Source organism: Miniopterus schreibersii (assembly GCF_964146895.1).
Source record: "Miniopterus schreibersii genome assembly, chromosome: 22".
NCBI lineage: Eukaryota > Metazoa > Chordata > Mammalia > Chiroptera > Miniopteridae > Miniopterus > Miniopterus schreibersii.
Window position 1 is genome coordinate 4,264,801 of NC_138124.1, and position 18,002 is coordinate 4,282,802.

An 18,002-nucleotide genomic window follows, 5' to 3' on the forward strand; every position below is an offset into this window, starting at 1 on the left:
GTATAAAGTGCTTTCCTCACAGCCAGTCCTATGTAAGTGCTAAGCATTACTGTGAATGGAACTTTGGGATGACAGACAAATACATTTGAAGAGGAAATGTTGGAAAATAATCCAATAGAGAGCTCCATTTGGTACTGGGCCTTTTATCAAGGCCATAACCTAAACCACTTTATGGGGTTAGGTAATAAAATTATCATGGCAGATAACAAAAGGAAGAAGGGAGGATGGAAAGGGAGGTCTTGAGACTCCTAGGCCAGCTGAGGAGCATGCAGGCAGAAGACTCAGGGGATTTCTTCTCACTGGCAGGTGCTGGAAAGCTGGTGACTCTAGACTTCCCAAGGCCAGAATGCGGGAGTGGCCTGGGGGGTGAAAGCCTGGAGGGGGAGATGATCAGGCAAACAGAGGCTTGGAAGTCTAGGCCATCTCTGTTTTACACAGCCATAGGAGCTGTTCCTTCTTTTGCTGCAGTGAATTTTAAAGGACTTGCCCTTGAAGACTTAACCTGCTTCTGGTTCAGTGGAATTGGCTCCAAAACCACTCATCCAACCCTTAGGGGTGCTCAGCGCCCCTTCTTCTCTCGCCTGCCTTCACAGCTCCCCTTCCGTTTCCAAAATGATCCCAGAGTCTCTGGCTTGCATCTCAGGAAACATGTACCTAGACAGTCCCTACAGACAAGGCTTTGTTCTGAATTACAGAGGCTTATAAGTAACTTTGTGCTGGATGACTTTGGGGAAGGCTGTCGACATATGGAGGAAAAGGTTAGACGTGGGGGTCCATGGGCCACAGGTGGGCGAGGTCTTCTTCCAAGGAGTATTTGTTCCTCTTTGGCCTTCCCTCCACCAGTCTGTCCCTTTCCCAGTCAATGTCCATGGTGGTCCTAGTCTCTCCTTCCCTCCCCCCAGCAGATGCCTTTTTCTTTCTGCTCCGGGCTGTTCCAAGGAGGAGGGGGAGGAATGGAGGATTTTGGAGCACTGCCTCTTATACTATCAGGCTTCAGCATTAGAATCTTGGAAAGGCTCCACCTGGGAAAGAGTTCCAGAGAAAACAAACTTCAGATCCCGGCTCATGTGGGAAAAGGCTTGTGTTCACGGAGGCAGCTTCAGGGGCCTTGGCAGAGGCTCAGGCAGGCTTGGCCCCTGCCTTTAATGGGTCTGACATGGAGCCTTCCAGGGCCCATAGATGCTGCATGGCCTCCAAAAGAGGCCACTCTCAAGCTATAGCTTCACTCTCAAGCTATAATGATGTTTTTCATAGGCGTTGTAGTCCTTGGGTCCCCAGTGAACCAACAGCTTTTGTTGTTCCGACTATTTATGTCCTAACCAAGACAAGAAAGATTTTAAGAGGCTGAATAACCCCTCTCGCCTTCTCCTCTCTCTCTTGTATACTTGTTTTTCTCTTGGAGATTAGCTGAATTTCTTCTATGGGAGAGAAGGTGCTAGAGAGAGGGTCTTGGAACCTGCAGGATCATCACCCAAGTCATAAGAATCATCCTTCCAGCCTTGGGAATCACCCAGAATAGCAGTGATGGACACAACTTCAGGGTGCTCTGGCCCACGAAGGGGGAACAGGGCCAGGCAAGTTAGAGAAAGGGTTTGACTGAGTCCACGGTGATGGCAAGTCTCTTCTCCTAACTCCCTTGTGCAGTTCTTTAATGCCACTGTGCCATACTCAGAGGATAATGTATCTAGATTTTATGCCTAAATAAACCAGGTGTCCCTACAGGTAAAGCAGTGTGAATGCAGGAGCTGGGAAAAACCTGGATTTCTGCCTGGCATTGTGCACTTGAGAAAAATACTTCCTTGTGTTTTTGCACTTGGGGCTCAATACTGACCATTAATTCCCCCATGTCTGCCTCTTCTGCCAGGGGTCTTTTCAAACATAGACAATCATGGGATATTAAACTTGAAGGACAATAGAGATCATCTAGTCCCATCAACTCACTATATATATGAGGAACCTGAGGTCCAGAGTGGGGAAGTGTCTTACCCAAGGTCACATGGTGAGTTACCTCCTTTGACTTTTGAATGCAGAACAGACCCCTCCCCCAACCAATGTCAAGTCCTAAGATCTTGAGACCTCATTAAGTCTCCAGATGTCCCAGAGGACGGGAATGACTAGGTGTGATTGTTACTAGCAACCTTTAGATTAGAGGAATCTTCTGGGGAGGATACTTCAGAGGGTCTAGGTGAGGGATGTGTGAGAGGCAAGCGAGGAACCATGGCCTGGAGAGGAACAGTAGTGTCCCAGACCTTCTAGGAAGGCTGCCCAGACTCAAGACAGCCCTTTCCCCTGGTCAGCACAGGGAAGCTATCACAGAAACATCACATCTTGAAACTGACCCTCCCTCTAAACATGATGTCATAGATAAGGGAGGTTCCCTCTATCTTCACAAATCTGCAGAGGGAGGGTTCCCAACATCCAAGATGACTCCACTCTGTTTTGATGATGATGAGGGGAAAGTCTCAATGCAACCTATTCAGTATCTCCCCATCATATTCCAGCTGCCCTGGGTGCCCTCCACATACCCACACACAGCTTTTCTGAAATGAGAGGCTGGCACTCACCTTGTCTGCACACGCACATGCAAACAAACACACTCTTTACAGATATTATTTTGCCAACATTATTTTGACCTGATGTTGACTGAGAAACCTCCTTTTGGAGATGCAATCAGGAACACCCACAACTCTGGACATCCCCCTTCAGTCCATGGCAGTGTGGCCAGAAAGGAGCTGTGCTGTCATGGAAGTCCTTGCTTGAGGCTTCCCTGGTGCTACTAGTCGCCCCTAGTGCTACTCCTCCAGGACAGTCCCATCCCCTATAAGACTAGAAATTATGAGATAGCTGAAACATCAGCTGTCATTTCCTAAACCTTCACTAACCTGGTGAAATGAGATGAAAAAGTCAATGAGAAAGAACAGGTAGGCTTGGAAGTACAGAGTTCCCACCCCCTGCTGTGGTCAAAGGTGGTCTGTATAATTCCAGCTTCTGGGTTTAGAAATGGCCCCCCAGTGAACTTCAGAATGTAAGTTCTGAGAAAGCATTCTCCCATCAGGGCCTCATCAGGGGCCTCCCACTGAGATGAGGCCGCTCCTGCTCTTCCACTGACAGGCCAAGGCCAAGCCCCCAAATATTTTGCTCACTTCCCTTCCTGGGTTCAGTGGAGGCTGCAGCAAAATGGAGTGTTTCCGATTTCTCTACCACACTTGGTTTTAAGTTAATTTCCTCCTCCTATCCTTCCCTTTTGCTGACAGTTCATGTAGCTATTCCCAGTATATCTGTGTCCATATCTCCAGTTCTTCCCCTTTCAAGCTCCCTCTCTGTTTGTCCTCCTAGTTTTGATCTTCTTTGGGGGTTTTGGTTTTTACTTTATTTTGCTTTTTTCTGTTTTTCTGTTTTGTTTTTGTTTTTGTTTTTTATAGGTTTCAGAGAAATTATGTTGAATCCAATAAGCCTTCCTGGACATTCCAAGCCTCTTAACCATGGCATCTATGTTGAGGATGTCAATGTTTATTTCAGCAAAGGACGTCATGGCTTTTAAAAACTCCTTTAAGCCTCCCTGTTTTGATGTCACCTGGGTAGGCTGGGCCCTCTGAGAGGTTGGAAGCTCTAGGCGTTGTTCTCTTTGGATCCGGGGATGCTAAGTAGAAACTGCATGAGCCACCGGTGCCCACACTCTTTAACACCACCGAGACCGGTGTTTCCCCATTCACTGCTGGCAGGGTTGCCCTTTCCCTCCAGTCATCACTGTGCTCCTTTTTGTCTGGCCTCCGAGGCAGCTCCTGCCGCCATCTTTAGAGCCAATAAAGAGAATTAAAAATCTGTGCACCAAGAACCATCTTTTAAACACGCTAGCCATTCTCTTGCTTTACAAAAACAACCCAACCACCACGAGAGAGCCTGATGAAGTCCAGCCGTGCTCCGGCCTCACTTGCCCTGCTTGGAAGCGTGGGGTCTCCCTGGCTCACCTCTTAGTCACCTCGTCGCCCGCAGCCTCCAGTGGGGAAGAGCATCTAAGCAGAGGTGGAGCCAGTGTGGTGAGAGGAGGGGAGCCAGGCCCAAGTATTGGAACCAGATTAGGTCTCAGAGGAAAAAATGGAAACCAGTTATTTTCTATACTATTTTTGGTGGAAAAAACTATACATTTTTTTTTGGACACAGTTTCCCCCTACTTCCTCTTCTCTCTGGAACGGCTCACAGTGAGTGTGGCATTAGGAAACTCCTTGGAGAGGAGAACTTCCCCAGGACTCCTCCTTGGCCCCTAGATCTGCAGTTGCGTGAGACATGCTTTGGCTGCAGGAGGTCCTGCCTGTGAATTGGCCATCCTACTAGGACCACATGGGACCAGGGAACCAGGGACCAAGGCCCTTCCTGGTAGTCCGTGATCCCGGGATTGGGTTTCTTCCCTACTTTCACTTGTTCTTGACTCTGAGAACTTTCGGAACCCAATGGAATCGCCATTTCAAGGCCAAGAGGAACTGAAGGGGAAGAGAAGTAAAAATTGGCCTCCTCCAGCCCTCTCATGGCACCAGTGGAAGTGTCATCCTGTTCTCTGGTCAATATGCGTGTTTACTTTGCTTGCTTTGACTCATGCCTTACTCTATGGCTACCCTCTCCCAAAGAGGGAGGTTATTTCCCCCATTCTCAACTTGACCCACTGGGGATATGGAAGGGATGACTGTCCCCTGCTTTGATAAAAAAGACACAGTTGTAGGGTCTGAAACTCTCCCAGATTTGCTGCCACATTGGCTAAGTGGACTTTGGGGTGGACCCAGCTTCCCCACCCATGGTGCCTCCATTGCGGAAAGTCAGCACAGGCTGCCCCCTTGATGGTGGAGAGCCTGGAGCAGGGGGCCTCCCCCAGGGAGCTCTTAGGGCAAAACAGTGATGGTTTTAACCCACTAAGTTTTGGGTAGCAGTGCACAGAACTAGATAACAGATTCTCTGCCTTTGGCAAACTTACGTGGCGGTTAAGATTCCCACTTAGGGTTTGATGTCCTGGGTCCTGTGGATGGTGGTTCTTCACACCAGGTTCCCAGCCTGATTCTGCAGATGCTCCCATGGGGTTTAAAAATGCGAGGCTTTCCAAGTTCTTGCCCAGTATCTGGGGTGGCCTCCCAGGCACCTGAGTGTCTGGAGTATCACACGGAGATTCAGGGTCTCTCCAGGGCCTCGAGGTGTGTGCTTACCTGGCCCCTTTCAGCTCCCCGCCATCCTGCTCCCACTGCTTCTTGTCAGGCTGTTCCCTGCTATGTCCTGCCAGCCCTGTGGGCCAGGGCCTCCTCCTGAGTGTGGCTTTAAGGAGTAAGCTTGAGGGTGATGTTTTTAATTATTGTAATCATTACCTCATTTCCAGCCTCCCAGGCTCCATCCATCCCAGCATCTTTTATTCTGCCATTGTCCTCACCTTGTGCTATCACAATGGGGCGTTGTGTTTCCACAGAGACTATAGGAGTGTTCAGTGTATAGTTTCTTAATAAACACTTTATTTTCTAATGAAATGACTGGATCAGACCTCTTATTTGGCAATTTTGCAAAGAAATAACATATAGAAATTGTAAGCTACCCACATTTCCCCCCCATTTTACTGTTAATCTTTTGAAGAAGTTTCTTAGCCCAAGTCCTGTTTGCAAAGGTGTCTGCAGTCTGTTCCATTGGTTGCTTTCATTGACACTCCTTCAGACAGGTAGAGTCCATTCAGTGAAGCGTTTCCTCATCTTAGAAGGAATTATAGGCACAGAGAGGTTGAATGACTCACCTGGGGTCACAGCATAAGAGGCAGAAGCAAGATTCACACCTGACTCCCTCAGACACTACTCAGGCGACTGAGACGCTTGCCTCCTTGGTGACTGGGGGACTGTTGTCTTGTCATAGGTGCCAAAACTTATGGAGATCCTTTCTTCAGAGCTGATGTATAGGGGTTTCTGTGAGTGAGGTTGATGCACCAGCAAGCCAGTGGGATGAGAGTGGTTTTGTCTCTTCTCTGTGGGTCTTGGGGAGGTGACCTTGCCCAGAGGAAGATGGGGCTGCAGGTTTTTACAGGCCAACCTGCTGATCATTTATGGAGACACCCAATGTATATGTGTGCACGCACACGCGCGCGCGCGCACACACACACATACACACACTCAGGTGGGCCAGGCTCCCACAGCAGGTCTCATGTGGCTGCCAGAAGAGGGAAGTAAAGGAGCCCTGGAGTCCTACTGAGAATAGAATGCTCGCTGGGCACTTCTCTTGTTCATGGTTCCTGGGCTCTGCTACAGCTAGAAAGGTCGAAATGCCTTCTGTAACTTACAGTATCTTCCTTTTAGGAGGCAGGGACTCCGTTTGTAGGAGATTTGGAGCGAGAGCAGAGGTCCGGGGCCAGGGACCGTTTCCTGGCTGGACTTGGATCCTTCACCGAGCCCCACCGGGCTTTGTTTGAGTCCATTTACTTAGGAAGTAAAGGGGAGACAGTAGAATAAAGGGGTGAGCACAAGGAGGAAGTGGAACAGGGAACTGATCAGGTTAGGTTGGTACTTTCCTCTGTATCTCACTTAATCTCCTGTTTAAGTCTAATTTGGTTGAGCCCCCCCCCCCCAAATGGAAGCCTCCCTCCTGGGGTGGGGGTTGCCCAGTTCTGCATTCTCCTGTTCTCAAAGGTTCCAGAGTTGGAACAGGGATGTCCCAAGAATGGGGATTGTCCTTGGGACCATTGGGCTGCATGGATTCAAGGGAGCATTTCATTATTAATAAGAGAGAGACTGAAGCTTTGTTTCATTCCAACATTAGAGCCTGCTAATTCATGGGAGTAGAGATGATGAACAGACATGGTCCCTGAGGAAACCAGAGGGAAAAACACCGGACTCAGGAGGAGGGGCTGGCATCAGCCATGTGGAGGGAGAGCTCTCCTGATGTAGCAGGAAAACATGGGGTTTAGAAGATTTGGGGTAAGGAGGTGTGAAGGGGTCTTGTCTGGTGGCTTCTATTGTGCCTATAAAGTAGAAAGCAAAGCTGTGTGCTGCCAGTGAGAAGATGTGAGCAGAGCTGAGAGTGTCAGCAGTAGCAGCAAAAGAGACAGTGGCAGGTGGCCGGGAAGCATGGGGAAGCTGCAAGGCAGAATGCGGATCCGACTGAGACTGGAGAGCAATGGTCAGGTCCAGGACTCTGTTTTCCATGTTTCCCAGCTGGGTCCTGAAGTCCCAGGCATTCACTCCACTGTTAGAGGCTCCAGGGCAGTCAGAGCTGGCTCAGGGCAGACCTGGAGAGTGGCACTCAGTCCAGAAGGATGGCGGCTTCCTGCAGGGAGGTTCAGGGAACCAGCAAGACCCACAGCTCCCTGACCTCTGGGTTTGGAATCTCACCCACAGGATTTCACAGTAGCTTTGTTTGACTTAATCTTACATATTGGCCCTAGGGGATTTAGCGACAGGTTCAGAGCTGAGACAGGCCGTGAACTCCATATTCTTGCCCTATGTTGTCTGACTCTTCATTCTAGAGGGAGGAGTTGAGGGGTACTGCTTCTGAGCCGTGTTCACTGAAGCTTGGAGACTGGGGGACTTGCTGCACCCTTATGAAGGTGTAAGCCAGTGGTGAACTCAGGTGTAGGGCCTTACGGGATCTTATTCTAGAAAGGACCGGATTCTCCCACTAGGGTTATGTGGTCAGATCCTAGAGCTGGTTGCCAAGCACCAAAGAATGGGCTCCCTGTGGAGCATTAGTAATAATCTGATGTCGAACTTATGAAGCAGCTACTCAGTGCCAGGCATATTTTCCCCATGAGGAAGCTGAGGCTCAGAGAGATTCAGGAACCAGCCAGGTTTTCACAGCTATGACCCCCTGACCAGGACTGACACCAGGCCTTCTTGACTTGAGAGTGTTCTTGGCTGCTGTGCCATCCTGGGGAGCTCCATGATCATGGGACCCCACCCTCACTCCCAGGATAAAGGCTTTCAGGGATCTTTGGGGCTAGACGTCATCCCTGAATTTCTTCTGCAACCACCTGAACAGGGTGATTTAAAGACTTCCAGAAAAGAATGTCTGCAGTGTTCTTTCTCCACCTTTTCTAGCATTTAGGGTCCCCGGATGCCTGAAAGTTGGTTGGTCTTAGATCTAAGATTAATCACCTGGTTTGCAGTTGGTGAGATTTCCAAACAATCGTGGCACCTTCAGTGTTGAGGAGGACTTGTTGGATGATAGGTGCTGCTGCCCAGGTCTGAGCAGGTGTTAGCAGCTTCAGACAGGAAGGGAGTGACTTCTCCACTCCCATTTGAATTTTCTTCACCCCACCTCAGAGGCCTCCTGGTGTATCTAAGCTCAGCCGCATGCTTCTCATCCAGGGAAGGTACATATGCCAAGCATGCTTAATTTGGAGTCAAGAAGCTGGCCTCTGGGCTGCCTTGTCAGTCCCTTCTTGTGTGGGAATACCTTTCTGTAGCCTAGCTGCCACCAGCCACATCACCACGTCCCAGCCACAGGTGTGACCTCAGCACAGTACTGGGCCACAACACTTCCCCTGGCTCAGCCGGGTTCGTGAAGGTCAAGCCCAGGCTTGAGTGGAGCAGAAGCATCACAGATACCATGGTGAGGAGCAAAGGAGGGTGTGATGCCAAGGAGACAGCACATAGCTAGGCAGATCAAGGCAGGAAAACTTCATTGTTGTATAGCTTCTTGAGTGACGCTTGACTTGGATTAGGCAGAGGGCCTCGTCCCTTCAGGTTTACTGTCTGAGCTCACACATTGCTGCCAGGGTGACTGAAGGGACAGCAAAGTGAGGCAGAGGCAGGGAGGGGCGACCCTGGCTGCTCTGAGGCTCCTTGGGAGGGACAGAGGGAAAACTCTTCAGGATGACAGTAGCAGAGGTGACAGGGCAGCAAGGAGGAAACGTGATGGGGTGCCTGGTTTGCATCCAATTGTCCAGTGAGGCCTGGAGCTCTGCTACCCACCCTCCTAGCTCTGCCTGCCTACCACGTTCCCACGCTAATGCTGGTAACGTGGGTGAAGCTGCCTGCACCTCCAGTTTCCTTGGATAGCTCTGACTCAGCGTTTGCCTTTAGAAATCTTGTTACCACCCCTGCACCTTCCACCTCCCCAGAAGACAGTCTCAATCTGACAGTATATTCCCAGAGCTAATAAGCCTCCTCCTTCAGCCCTGCTTGAACCCAGAAGGGAGTTGAAGGAGATGTGCTGGCAAGAGATAAGGTCCCTTGTCTGCCTTTGGGGTGATTTAGAAATTCCATCAGGATCCTGAGGCCCATTTAGGTAGGATTTTAATCGTAATTCCTCCTCAGGGTAAAATTTTTCTAAAGTGACCCATTTTCCCCTTGAGATTAAAGCTCTTGCTCAGGGGGATAAGGTCAAAGACCCCTGTATTCAAGACCCCTTCCCATCAAGACACTTTCTCCTGTTGTGAAATATCTGGGTGTGTACCTCGGAGGGTACATCTTCCCCCCCGCCCTGACTTTCAGATGGATCTGAATGCCTTGCTCTGTGCTGTGTGTGCTCTGGGCGGGGTGGTGGGAACTGGGGAGAATGAGGACAATGCTGGGGCTAGCCCTAGGCTGTGTCCTACAGGGACACAGAGGCCCTGATGGCTCAGGGTCTGTGTCAAAGGCCTCCAGCCCAAGGCCTCAGCAGGTCTGTGCAGGTCCAGTTTGGAAAGGAATTTGGAGCCATTTGAAGTAGAAAGGGAAGGCACAATCACCAAATTCCCAGAGAACAGCCAGAGCTGTAGAGAAATCCTGCCTCTGAGGGCTTTGGTGAAACTTAAGCCTAGAAAACAGGAGATGCATGAGCTTCCTACACAGTACCAAAGGCAGCCCTGGATGTTGCAGGATTGTGGTTTTTTTCCCTTGACCCTGTGCAGGCAGGAGCTGCTCAAGGCCTCTGTGATGTACATGAACCTGACTTTAATTTGGCTGAGGGTGGAGACGGGCATGTGGCCCGAGACCAGAAGAGCGGAGCTTGGCTTTTCTGAGAGGCAAAGACTCTGAGCAATTCTCCCTTTACCCCTGCCTGAGAGCGATGTCAAGTGATGTCTGAGAATTTAGAGGGCGGGTCAGGGCTCCCCAGTCAGCTATGGAGAGGCTTTGAGGACAGAGGAGTGAGGCTACCCGAAGGGGTGAGACCCAGGGTTGTGGTCCCTGATTGTGACTTCATCAGAGTTTGAGGGACAGAGCATCATGTCAGCTCAGGAAGCCTCACCAAGCCCGAGTTTGGTAAGGAACACCAGAGGCCTTGGTGGGTAACAATGACAACTAACTTGTCTTTGCAGCTCCCCTTTTCTCTTGGTTTCTCCCACCCATGTGCTGTTATCACAGCAGCAAAATGAAGCCTGGCTCTGCCTTTGGGGGCCTCACTCGAGCAATTGGCTTATTTCCCTTACAAAAGACATGGTCTCCCCTCTTTTGTCCCAAGTTCATTCTGCAATGAGAAGGGCAAGGACCTATGCCCAGTAAAGTGACTTCATTGCTCTCAAATGTGGCCTGTTGATACTTTTTTACAGAGCTCTGAAATGCCACTGACTTTCATACTCAGAAGCTCACACTAGCATTGGTCTCTTTTAGACCTTGCATTGTTTTAGAATTGCATCGCCATGTTCTTTATTCTGCAAGGTATGCAACAGCTTTTGGCCAAACATCATGTAAGCTTGACACCCCGCCCCCCCCAATGGACCTGTCAGGGAAAGAGAGGGTATAGGGTTGGGGAGAGGGTTCACTGTGCTGTTAGAGGAATGGCATCTGTGTACAGTCTGTGACATGGTTCTTTTTCAGCTGCACAGGCCTAGGGAAATATTTACTTCACACAACCAGGCTCTTGAGGATGTCGGGAACACACGACATGGAGAGTCCTTGAGTTTGAAGCTGACAGGGGTTAGACTCCATGACACAGGGGACCTACAAAGGCTCTCTCACTTCAGTCTTTCTCAGCACTGGCCAGACAAGCAGTCTCCAAGATCTGCCCTCCTGCTGCCAAAGTCAAGAAGAGTGAGTCCTAAAGTCTGCGTCCAGGGCCCTCCTACAGACAGTCATAGGGAGAAGGAGAATTCCAGAATACAGGCTAGCTGCTAACTAAGTCCAGCTGATGTCTTATATATACATCAAAGTGTCAGCTTTCCTTTGGTGTTAATTCTGAGAGAAAACTCACATGACAGCCTGAGAAGAACTCTCAAAGCAGTTTTTGTCATGAGTGTTAGTCTCTTAAAGCTCAGGCTGGCCGAGAGGGCACAGCCAGGATCCGTGACTCACTCTCTCTGGTTGCTCCCATCTGAGGGCCACAGCTCTGGACGGAAGCTTTTCACTTCAGAGGGAGCCCGACGCAGAGCCAGCCAGTGAGAACTTCAGTCCGTGAGGAGCAGAGGAGGCACCACCCATAGAGAACACATTCTGAGAATGGCCTTCCATGGAATCAATCTTTATGGCTGTCAATTTGATATTTCTTGCTACCATAACGGGCAATTGCTGCCTAGTACCTTTAATATCAAATGGCCAGTCTGGTCTTTTAGAACACCAAAATAACTCCATTGCACACTTGCAGGAAGATGTCTTTGGCTGCCTTCATAAGTTTACTGGGTCAATCGCTTGACCAACTATTGTCCCAGCCGAGCTGATAAGTTTTCTGGGCAAAGCTTCAGTTTCTGCAATATGGTCTTCTCTTAATTTGAAATCCCCAGCTTGGAGAGAAACCTCTTCCACTTCCTCTGGCTTTTAGATGAATGATGTTGTGGGGATCAAGTGCCTCCTTTCCGTTGACTGCAGCAATGCTTCCCTTTAGTCTCGTGAAGTGCTAAGAGTCCATTGAGTAACTTTGGAGACTGTTGCTTGGTATAGCCATTGCTTATAGATTCATAATGCACATAAGAATATTAAAGGCTCTGACAAGTCCTGCTTTAAATACATCTTTTAATCCTACCTACCACGTTCCAAATCTAATCGAACATAGAATGCTCTTCATTTAACACCTATTAAGAGACTGACATACACACTTTAGGAAACACTGGGTTATGGTGTGATGAGAAGCTTTTTAAAGAAGAACCAAGCAGGATGTGTTAATCAACCACAAACCTTCAGCTATCAAGCTCAACAACACACCCCAATGCCCAGCTGTAGGCTCAGTCCTCACTCCTGTCTCCTGCTTTGCATAGAGGCAGAAATGATCTGGGAGCTTGCGGGCAGGTACACGAAACTGTCCCTGTGATCTGTCAGAAGAAAATGGTAAGTCTTTTCACAAAAGAGCCTAAGACTCCAGCGCTAATCCTGGCCACCCTTTCTGGCTGCTGGAGGTGACATCCCCTAGTGGTAGCACAGAGAAATGAAGACCTGGAGCCCAGTGTCAACACTGCTACTAACAAAATGACATGGGGTAAGTTACCTCCCCTTGTTCTGTATGTGTCTCTGAGTTTAGATAAAAGACCCTGCCTTGACAGGTGCCCCAAGTGCCTGTCCCCATGAGTTACTATTGTCTCCAAGTGGGGGACATCTTTTGGTTGTTGAGTCTGGCTCTCTTTGCTGAGTGCCTTGGTGTACTGCCTGGGAAGAATGACCTTTGCCCCCTCCCGAATGCTGGGGAGGCTTGAAAGCAAGGGGAAGGTGGTTAGAGGGGGAGAGAGCCACCGTTCCAGAGAGGGCTGGTGGACTTCTCTGGACAAGGAAGGAAGCAGATGCTTGGGGGTTAACAGACCCTCTCTGTCACAGTTGGACAGGGCCAAGTGGGAGTTCTCGGCAAGATTTTCTGACTTTGATCTCAAGAAGGCAGCTCTGCCTAACAAATAGTCTGAAATGTCAAAGAATAAATGTTAAAGCTTGAGGGGTTGTTCTCCTGGGAGTTGCCTAGGCCGGTTAGGGAGGGAGAGAGGACACGGCAGAATCCTTCACATAAAGATTCCGAATTGGTTTTGTGATATTTAAGAAAAAAAGAAAACTCTGCATTATTTATAGCACAGAAGATGGAAGCAGGCTGTAAAGAAGTGGCTGGGCTTCAGATGATAGTTCACTTTCCATTATTAAGCTGCCCTGTCCTTGAACTTGAAAAACTTTTCTTATTGGTGACATGCTATTGACCTCTCCTTGAATTATCTATTATTATTATTATTACTATTGTTTTAATTAAGAAAATTCATCACCTTTGATATGGGAGTTGAGGGGAGGCAATTTCTAGAAATCATGGTTGCAAAAGGCAGGAGTTCTCTCTTTCTCTTGAAACTTCTTCAGCACATCCTTCAGGACCTCTTTCTACCCCATCAGCTTCCAGTCTGTGCCTCTTCAAGCAAGGATTCGGGGGACCCCCGCTCAACATGGGTGGGAAACATCTTGGTTTGGGCTGACCAACATGTGTCCATGTTGATCTGGGAAGGGGAATATTATTTCTCAGTTGTTCCATCTTAAAAAATGGAGGCAAATTTTATATTCCTCTTCTGGGTGTGCTGGGTGTATGAATGATACCATGTGTTTAAAACACCTCCATACCTGGGTAGTTGGGGTGGGGGGCAGTACCCTCTATATTATATGAGTGGGAAGAAAAGGAGGTAAAGAAATTAAAAGGGAAAAATCAGAAGTGATGGAAGTTTTGGTGGTAAAGCTAGAGGGAATGGGGTCTTTTCGTTTGTTTATTTTGGTCAGTGATGTTGCTTAAATGTAAAAAAAAAAAAAAAAAAAAAAAAGCTCTGGTTGATAATCATATCCTGATTCTACAGCATGGCTAATTGAAATCCACCGATAATCTCAAAATTGCAGTTCAATTTTAAATTACAAGCTTCAGATGCTCTATGTTCTCTTTCCACAAAAAATACAAATGTGCTCTGGTCACTCTCCAGCTAATTGTTTCTGCACACATCTTTGACACTCTCAGAGATGCAAACAAATGGAGCCAGTTTGGGGGCTGTTCGGAGTGTTCAGGAAAAGCTAATAAAAATGCATATCAGATCATCAGTAGACCTCCAAACAAGCAATCTGGTATCCAGGAAGTATTGCTTTTATTACAAACAGTAATACTTTTGCTTTTCCCCCAGACTTGTTTTTTTTCCACCTCACAGAACCTAGAGAACATTCTGCAGTTAAAATGTCACAGTGACACTCCTGTTCTGAAACTCTGAAAAAGTACTTATTTTTACACTCGGTAACTTATCTACCTCTTAGAAAGGCCTTCCCAGTATTTTCCTCCACGCCCTCCTGTCAGTGATGTAGACGTGTGGCTGACATTGTTGCTCTAGGGTCGTGGTTCTACAACTTTCTGGTCTTGGGGACTCCTTTTCACTCTGAAAAATTATGAGGACCTCAAAAAGCTTTCATTTATGTGGGTTATATCCATCTATATGGACTGTATTTGCAATTAAATCTGAGAAACTGGAGAACACAAGGAGGTGCACACATTTTATTTCGCCATGATGCCATCACCTGTCAGGAAGCCACTGGAAAAACCCCATGTGTGCCCATGAGGCAGCGAGAGTGAAAATGCACAAGCCGTGGCAGGAGTCATAGGAAAGTTGTCTTGGTGCATGGATCATCTGACGGTGCCAGGGCCTCTGGGGGTGCTTGTTTAGACCACATTCTTAGACCTGCCACTCTAGGGAACACTGAGGCACAAGCAGATTATGAAATTAAGCCTGGGTCCTCTTGGTGCCAGTCATACCCTTTGCTCCAAGTTTAGGACTCCATCAGAACCCCATTTCTTCACGCAAATGTCACCACCTGCATTATGAGTGCTGACCCAAGCCCAGCTGGATGTAACTAACCATGTGTGCTCGGTTGCCAGGAGTGTGGGAAACACACAGGGAGGACTGCGATGAAGGACACTGAGAGGCGGGTGCTCGCTCTGGAGAGGGCATGTGGGGTGCCGTAGCAGTGAGCACGATTGGCTAGAGGCTCTGTGCGAATGGGGTCTGCACAATCCCACTGGTGATGCAGGAAGAACGAAGGTCGGGGAGGAAGAGAGCTTCAGTCGGCACCTTGCAGGTCAGAAGTCCCGTCGTGTGCATCACGTTCGGATTTGCCTGAGGAAACTGGGCGTAGTAGTGATCTGCCGGGTTCCATAGGAGTGTCTGTTACATTCAGAGACCCTGGCCCCTCCCTCATTCTCCTAACCTGGAAGCTTTGGAACAGAAAGAGTAGACTGAGCTGCATTTCATCTTGGGGAGCCTCTTGGGTGAACTCTGCGCACGTCAGGCAGAGGGAGCTGTCCGATCATGGGGTCCTTGGTGCATGACAGTGTTCCTGCCTCCTGTTGCTTTTACCTGCATACCCCAGGTTTATCGTTTATACCCCGGGGATTAAGAATGGCTCTCAGCTTGTATGGAGGAGCTTTGTCCCCAGTATTTCACAGTCCTCACCAGGAAAATGGGGTCTTTCAGGAGGGCTTCTGAGATCATGAGCACATGGTTCACTGATTCACCCCTCAGTAACTGAGCATCTGCTCCACACCATGTACTGCCACTAAGCAAGGCAGATTTTCTGCCCTCGGGAGCTTCATAGTCTAGTGGTTCTCAACTGGAGGTGCCTTGTCCCCAAAGGGACACATGTGGAGACATTTTCGGTTGTCACAGCTGAGGGTAGATGCTACCAACAGCCCCACAACAAAGAGTTCTTCAGCCCAAAATGTCAATAGTGTCAAGGTTGAGAAACCTATTCTAGTGGGAATATAGATGAGTGTCCCTTAATCTTAGGCAAGAGGGACTCCATACTTTTCAGATTCCCCCTTTAGCTACCAGGAGCAAGGGCCATGGGAAGTGGGCACCCAGAGCCTGTATCCCACCTCCCTTCTACGTCATGTTTCAGTAGTTGCCTAAACCAGAATTCCTTACCAAAATGGTTTTTAGCCCACCTCCAGGACACGCGCAGGCCTCTCCATTGGTCTTTTCTCCTCAGGGTGGGCTGCAGTGCAGGTGTGTGCTCTGCTAAAGCCAAGTGTTGGCCCAAGGGGCTGCTGTTTGGGGCAGCAGGGAGTGCGGGTGTGGGTGGTTCAAGCTGGGTGTACATGAGGCTCTTTTGCTGTGGTATGGAGAAGGGGAGCAGGCTGAGGGCCAGCTCTCTGGCATGACACGTCCCAACTCACAATGCCAAAGAGCCGGAGACGTTTAAATTCAGACCTGTCCCTTTGGATCATTCTGAAAATATGTTTAATGGGGTGGGAGGATAGGATGTACTTTATTTAACAGTGCATTAGCTTGATTTTACAACTTCCAAATCTTCAGACATGTGAGATGGGACTTCTAATTATTCTCTTGTCCCAGGTCCTGCAAATGTAAGGGACAGGCCTGGTGTAGACAAGTGAGTAGTTAAGAAGCAGTATGATGAACTTATGTGTGAAGTAAGCATAGAGGAAGGACACTTGGCTCTTAAAAACACTGAATCATGATCTGTTTGCAGCTATGTAAATAGAAATGGCAGCTCAGGGAACCCCACAATCAGGACAATCAGTTGAGATTTTCAGCGTTCCATCGTTTAGAGAGGTGTCCATCTCTTACAGTCTTGGGAAGCCCGATCCCATTGCCACACAGCTAAATACCATGGTCCTTTGGCAACCCCGGGCTGGTTGAGGCAGGCATTCCTCCTGCTGGAACATCTCCAGGCTGGGGCAGCGCTCATACAGTGGCATGCCCTTGTCAGGTTGCCATGGAGACTGATCCTGTGGTCTCCAAAATTGATTGGTATTTACTGGGGATCTGCAGTTTTGTAGATGCTGTGACTGAGAGACAGACAGACAGACATGGGCTGCACCCTGCCCTCCCTCATTCATGGGCTATTGGGAAGATATCTTTCTATAACAGAGAGGTAAAGACCCTGGAGAAATTGAATGGGAAGGTATTTTTTTCCTCCTGATAACATTGTGTTGTTGTTTTTATTTCTGATTACAAAAGTAATTTATATTCACAGTAGAAAATGTGTTGAAATACAGAAAAGCACACAAACACAAATTATCCACCATCCTGTCACCCAGAGACAGCACTGTTAACATTGTAGCTTCCTGCCCTCTGAGCTTTTCTAGATACTTATTTAATTATTTAGCAGAATCGAATCATTCTGCATGTGCTTGTACACACACACATGCTGCTACTTCCTTTTTTGTAAGATTGTTTGTGTGTGCCATTTAATGAATCTTTTGCAACATTAAATATTTTGGGGTAGGTGATATATTAAAAAAATAGTAACACGCGTATAAGTTGTACACAAATGTTCATAGCAGCATTTTTCAAAAAATAGCTAAAAAGTAGAAACAACCCAAATGTGTATCAGCTGGTGACTGGATAGACAATATTTGGTACACACATACAACGGAAGGCTACTCAACAATAAAAAGCAGTGAAGTGCTGTTCCATGCTACATCGATGGACATCAGAAACTAGATGCTGAGTGAAAGAAGCCAGACCTGAAAGAGCCTGTTTCGTGTGAGGCCCCCTGCTGGCCTCCGGAGCTCTGAGAGAACTTCTCATTCTCTTTGTAGAGACACACACTGTTGCATTGCATCATGTACCCAAATTCATTTAATTTATTTACAGCATTTTGCTTTTGTAAATAACTTCAAGGGGTTGAACCTAAATTTAATATCAATACAGGGCCAAATAACCCCCATTGGTTTTTTGGTTTTTCTATTTTGTATATATAACCCACGTGGGGTTACTGGTATATACACTCAATTGTCACAGCCTCAACACAGACATTCACAGCATGGGTTTTAATGTCTGGATGGTGCTCGGCTGTGTGGATGTATCATATTTATTTCACTGGCCCCCTCTATGGCAGTAGGCAAAAGTAGGTTCACAGTTGTATGTGAAGGACAGTTTATTCTTGTTATTTATTCTTGCATTATATATTTTTCCATACAAACAACTGTAAACTTACTTTGCCCACCCCTGTATTTGGAAACTTGAATTTTGTTTTATTTTTCAGTTCTTAGGAATAACAGCAGGTGTTTGGGGAGTTTTGGTAGCTGAGCTGAATGAGGGAGGTGGCTGAGTGGCAGCCGCTGTCAGAGGCACTGTGGCCCACTGAAGACATCCTGGGTACTAAGGGGTCCCCCAGAAAGGTGCTTTC

At 48.1% G+C, this 18,002-nt stretch overlaps 1 protein-coding gene across 11 annotated transcripts in view; it reads left to right on the plus strand.

Moving 5' to 3' along the window:
• Nucleotides 1–18,002, plus strand: part of NTRK3 (neurotrophic receptor tyrosine kinase 3) — a 326,297-nt gene that overhangs the window by 246,613 nt on the left and 61,682 nt on the right. For 2 of the 11 annotated variants that reach the window (XM_081124366.1, XM_081124367.1), the window contains exons 14-15: nucleotides 1,865–1,999; nucleotides 3,423–5,498. The exons of 6 other annotated variants lie outside the window; for them this stretch is intronic. In XM_081124366.1, coding sequence (XP_080980492.1) covers nucleotides 1,865–1,999; nucleotides 3,423–3,541 — 254 coding nt within the window. In that variant the 3' untranslated portion in view covers nucleotides 3,542–5,498. Of the gene's footprint in view, nucleotides 1–1,864; nucleotides 2,000–3,422; nucleotides 5,499–18,002 lie in introns of those variants that run through there. 3 more of the 11 variants (XM_081124358.1, XM_081124359.1, XM_081124357.1) reach the window with 2 other exon arrangements.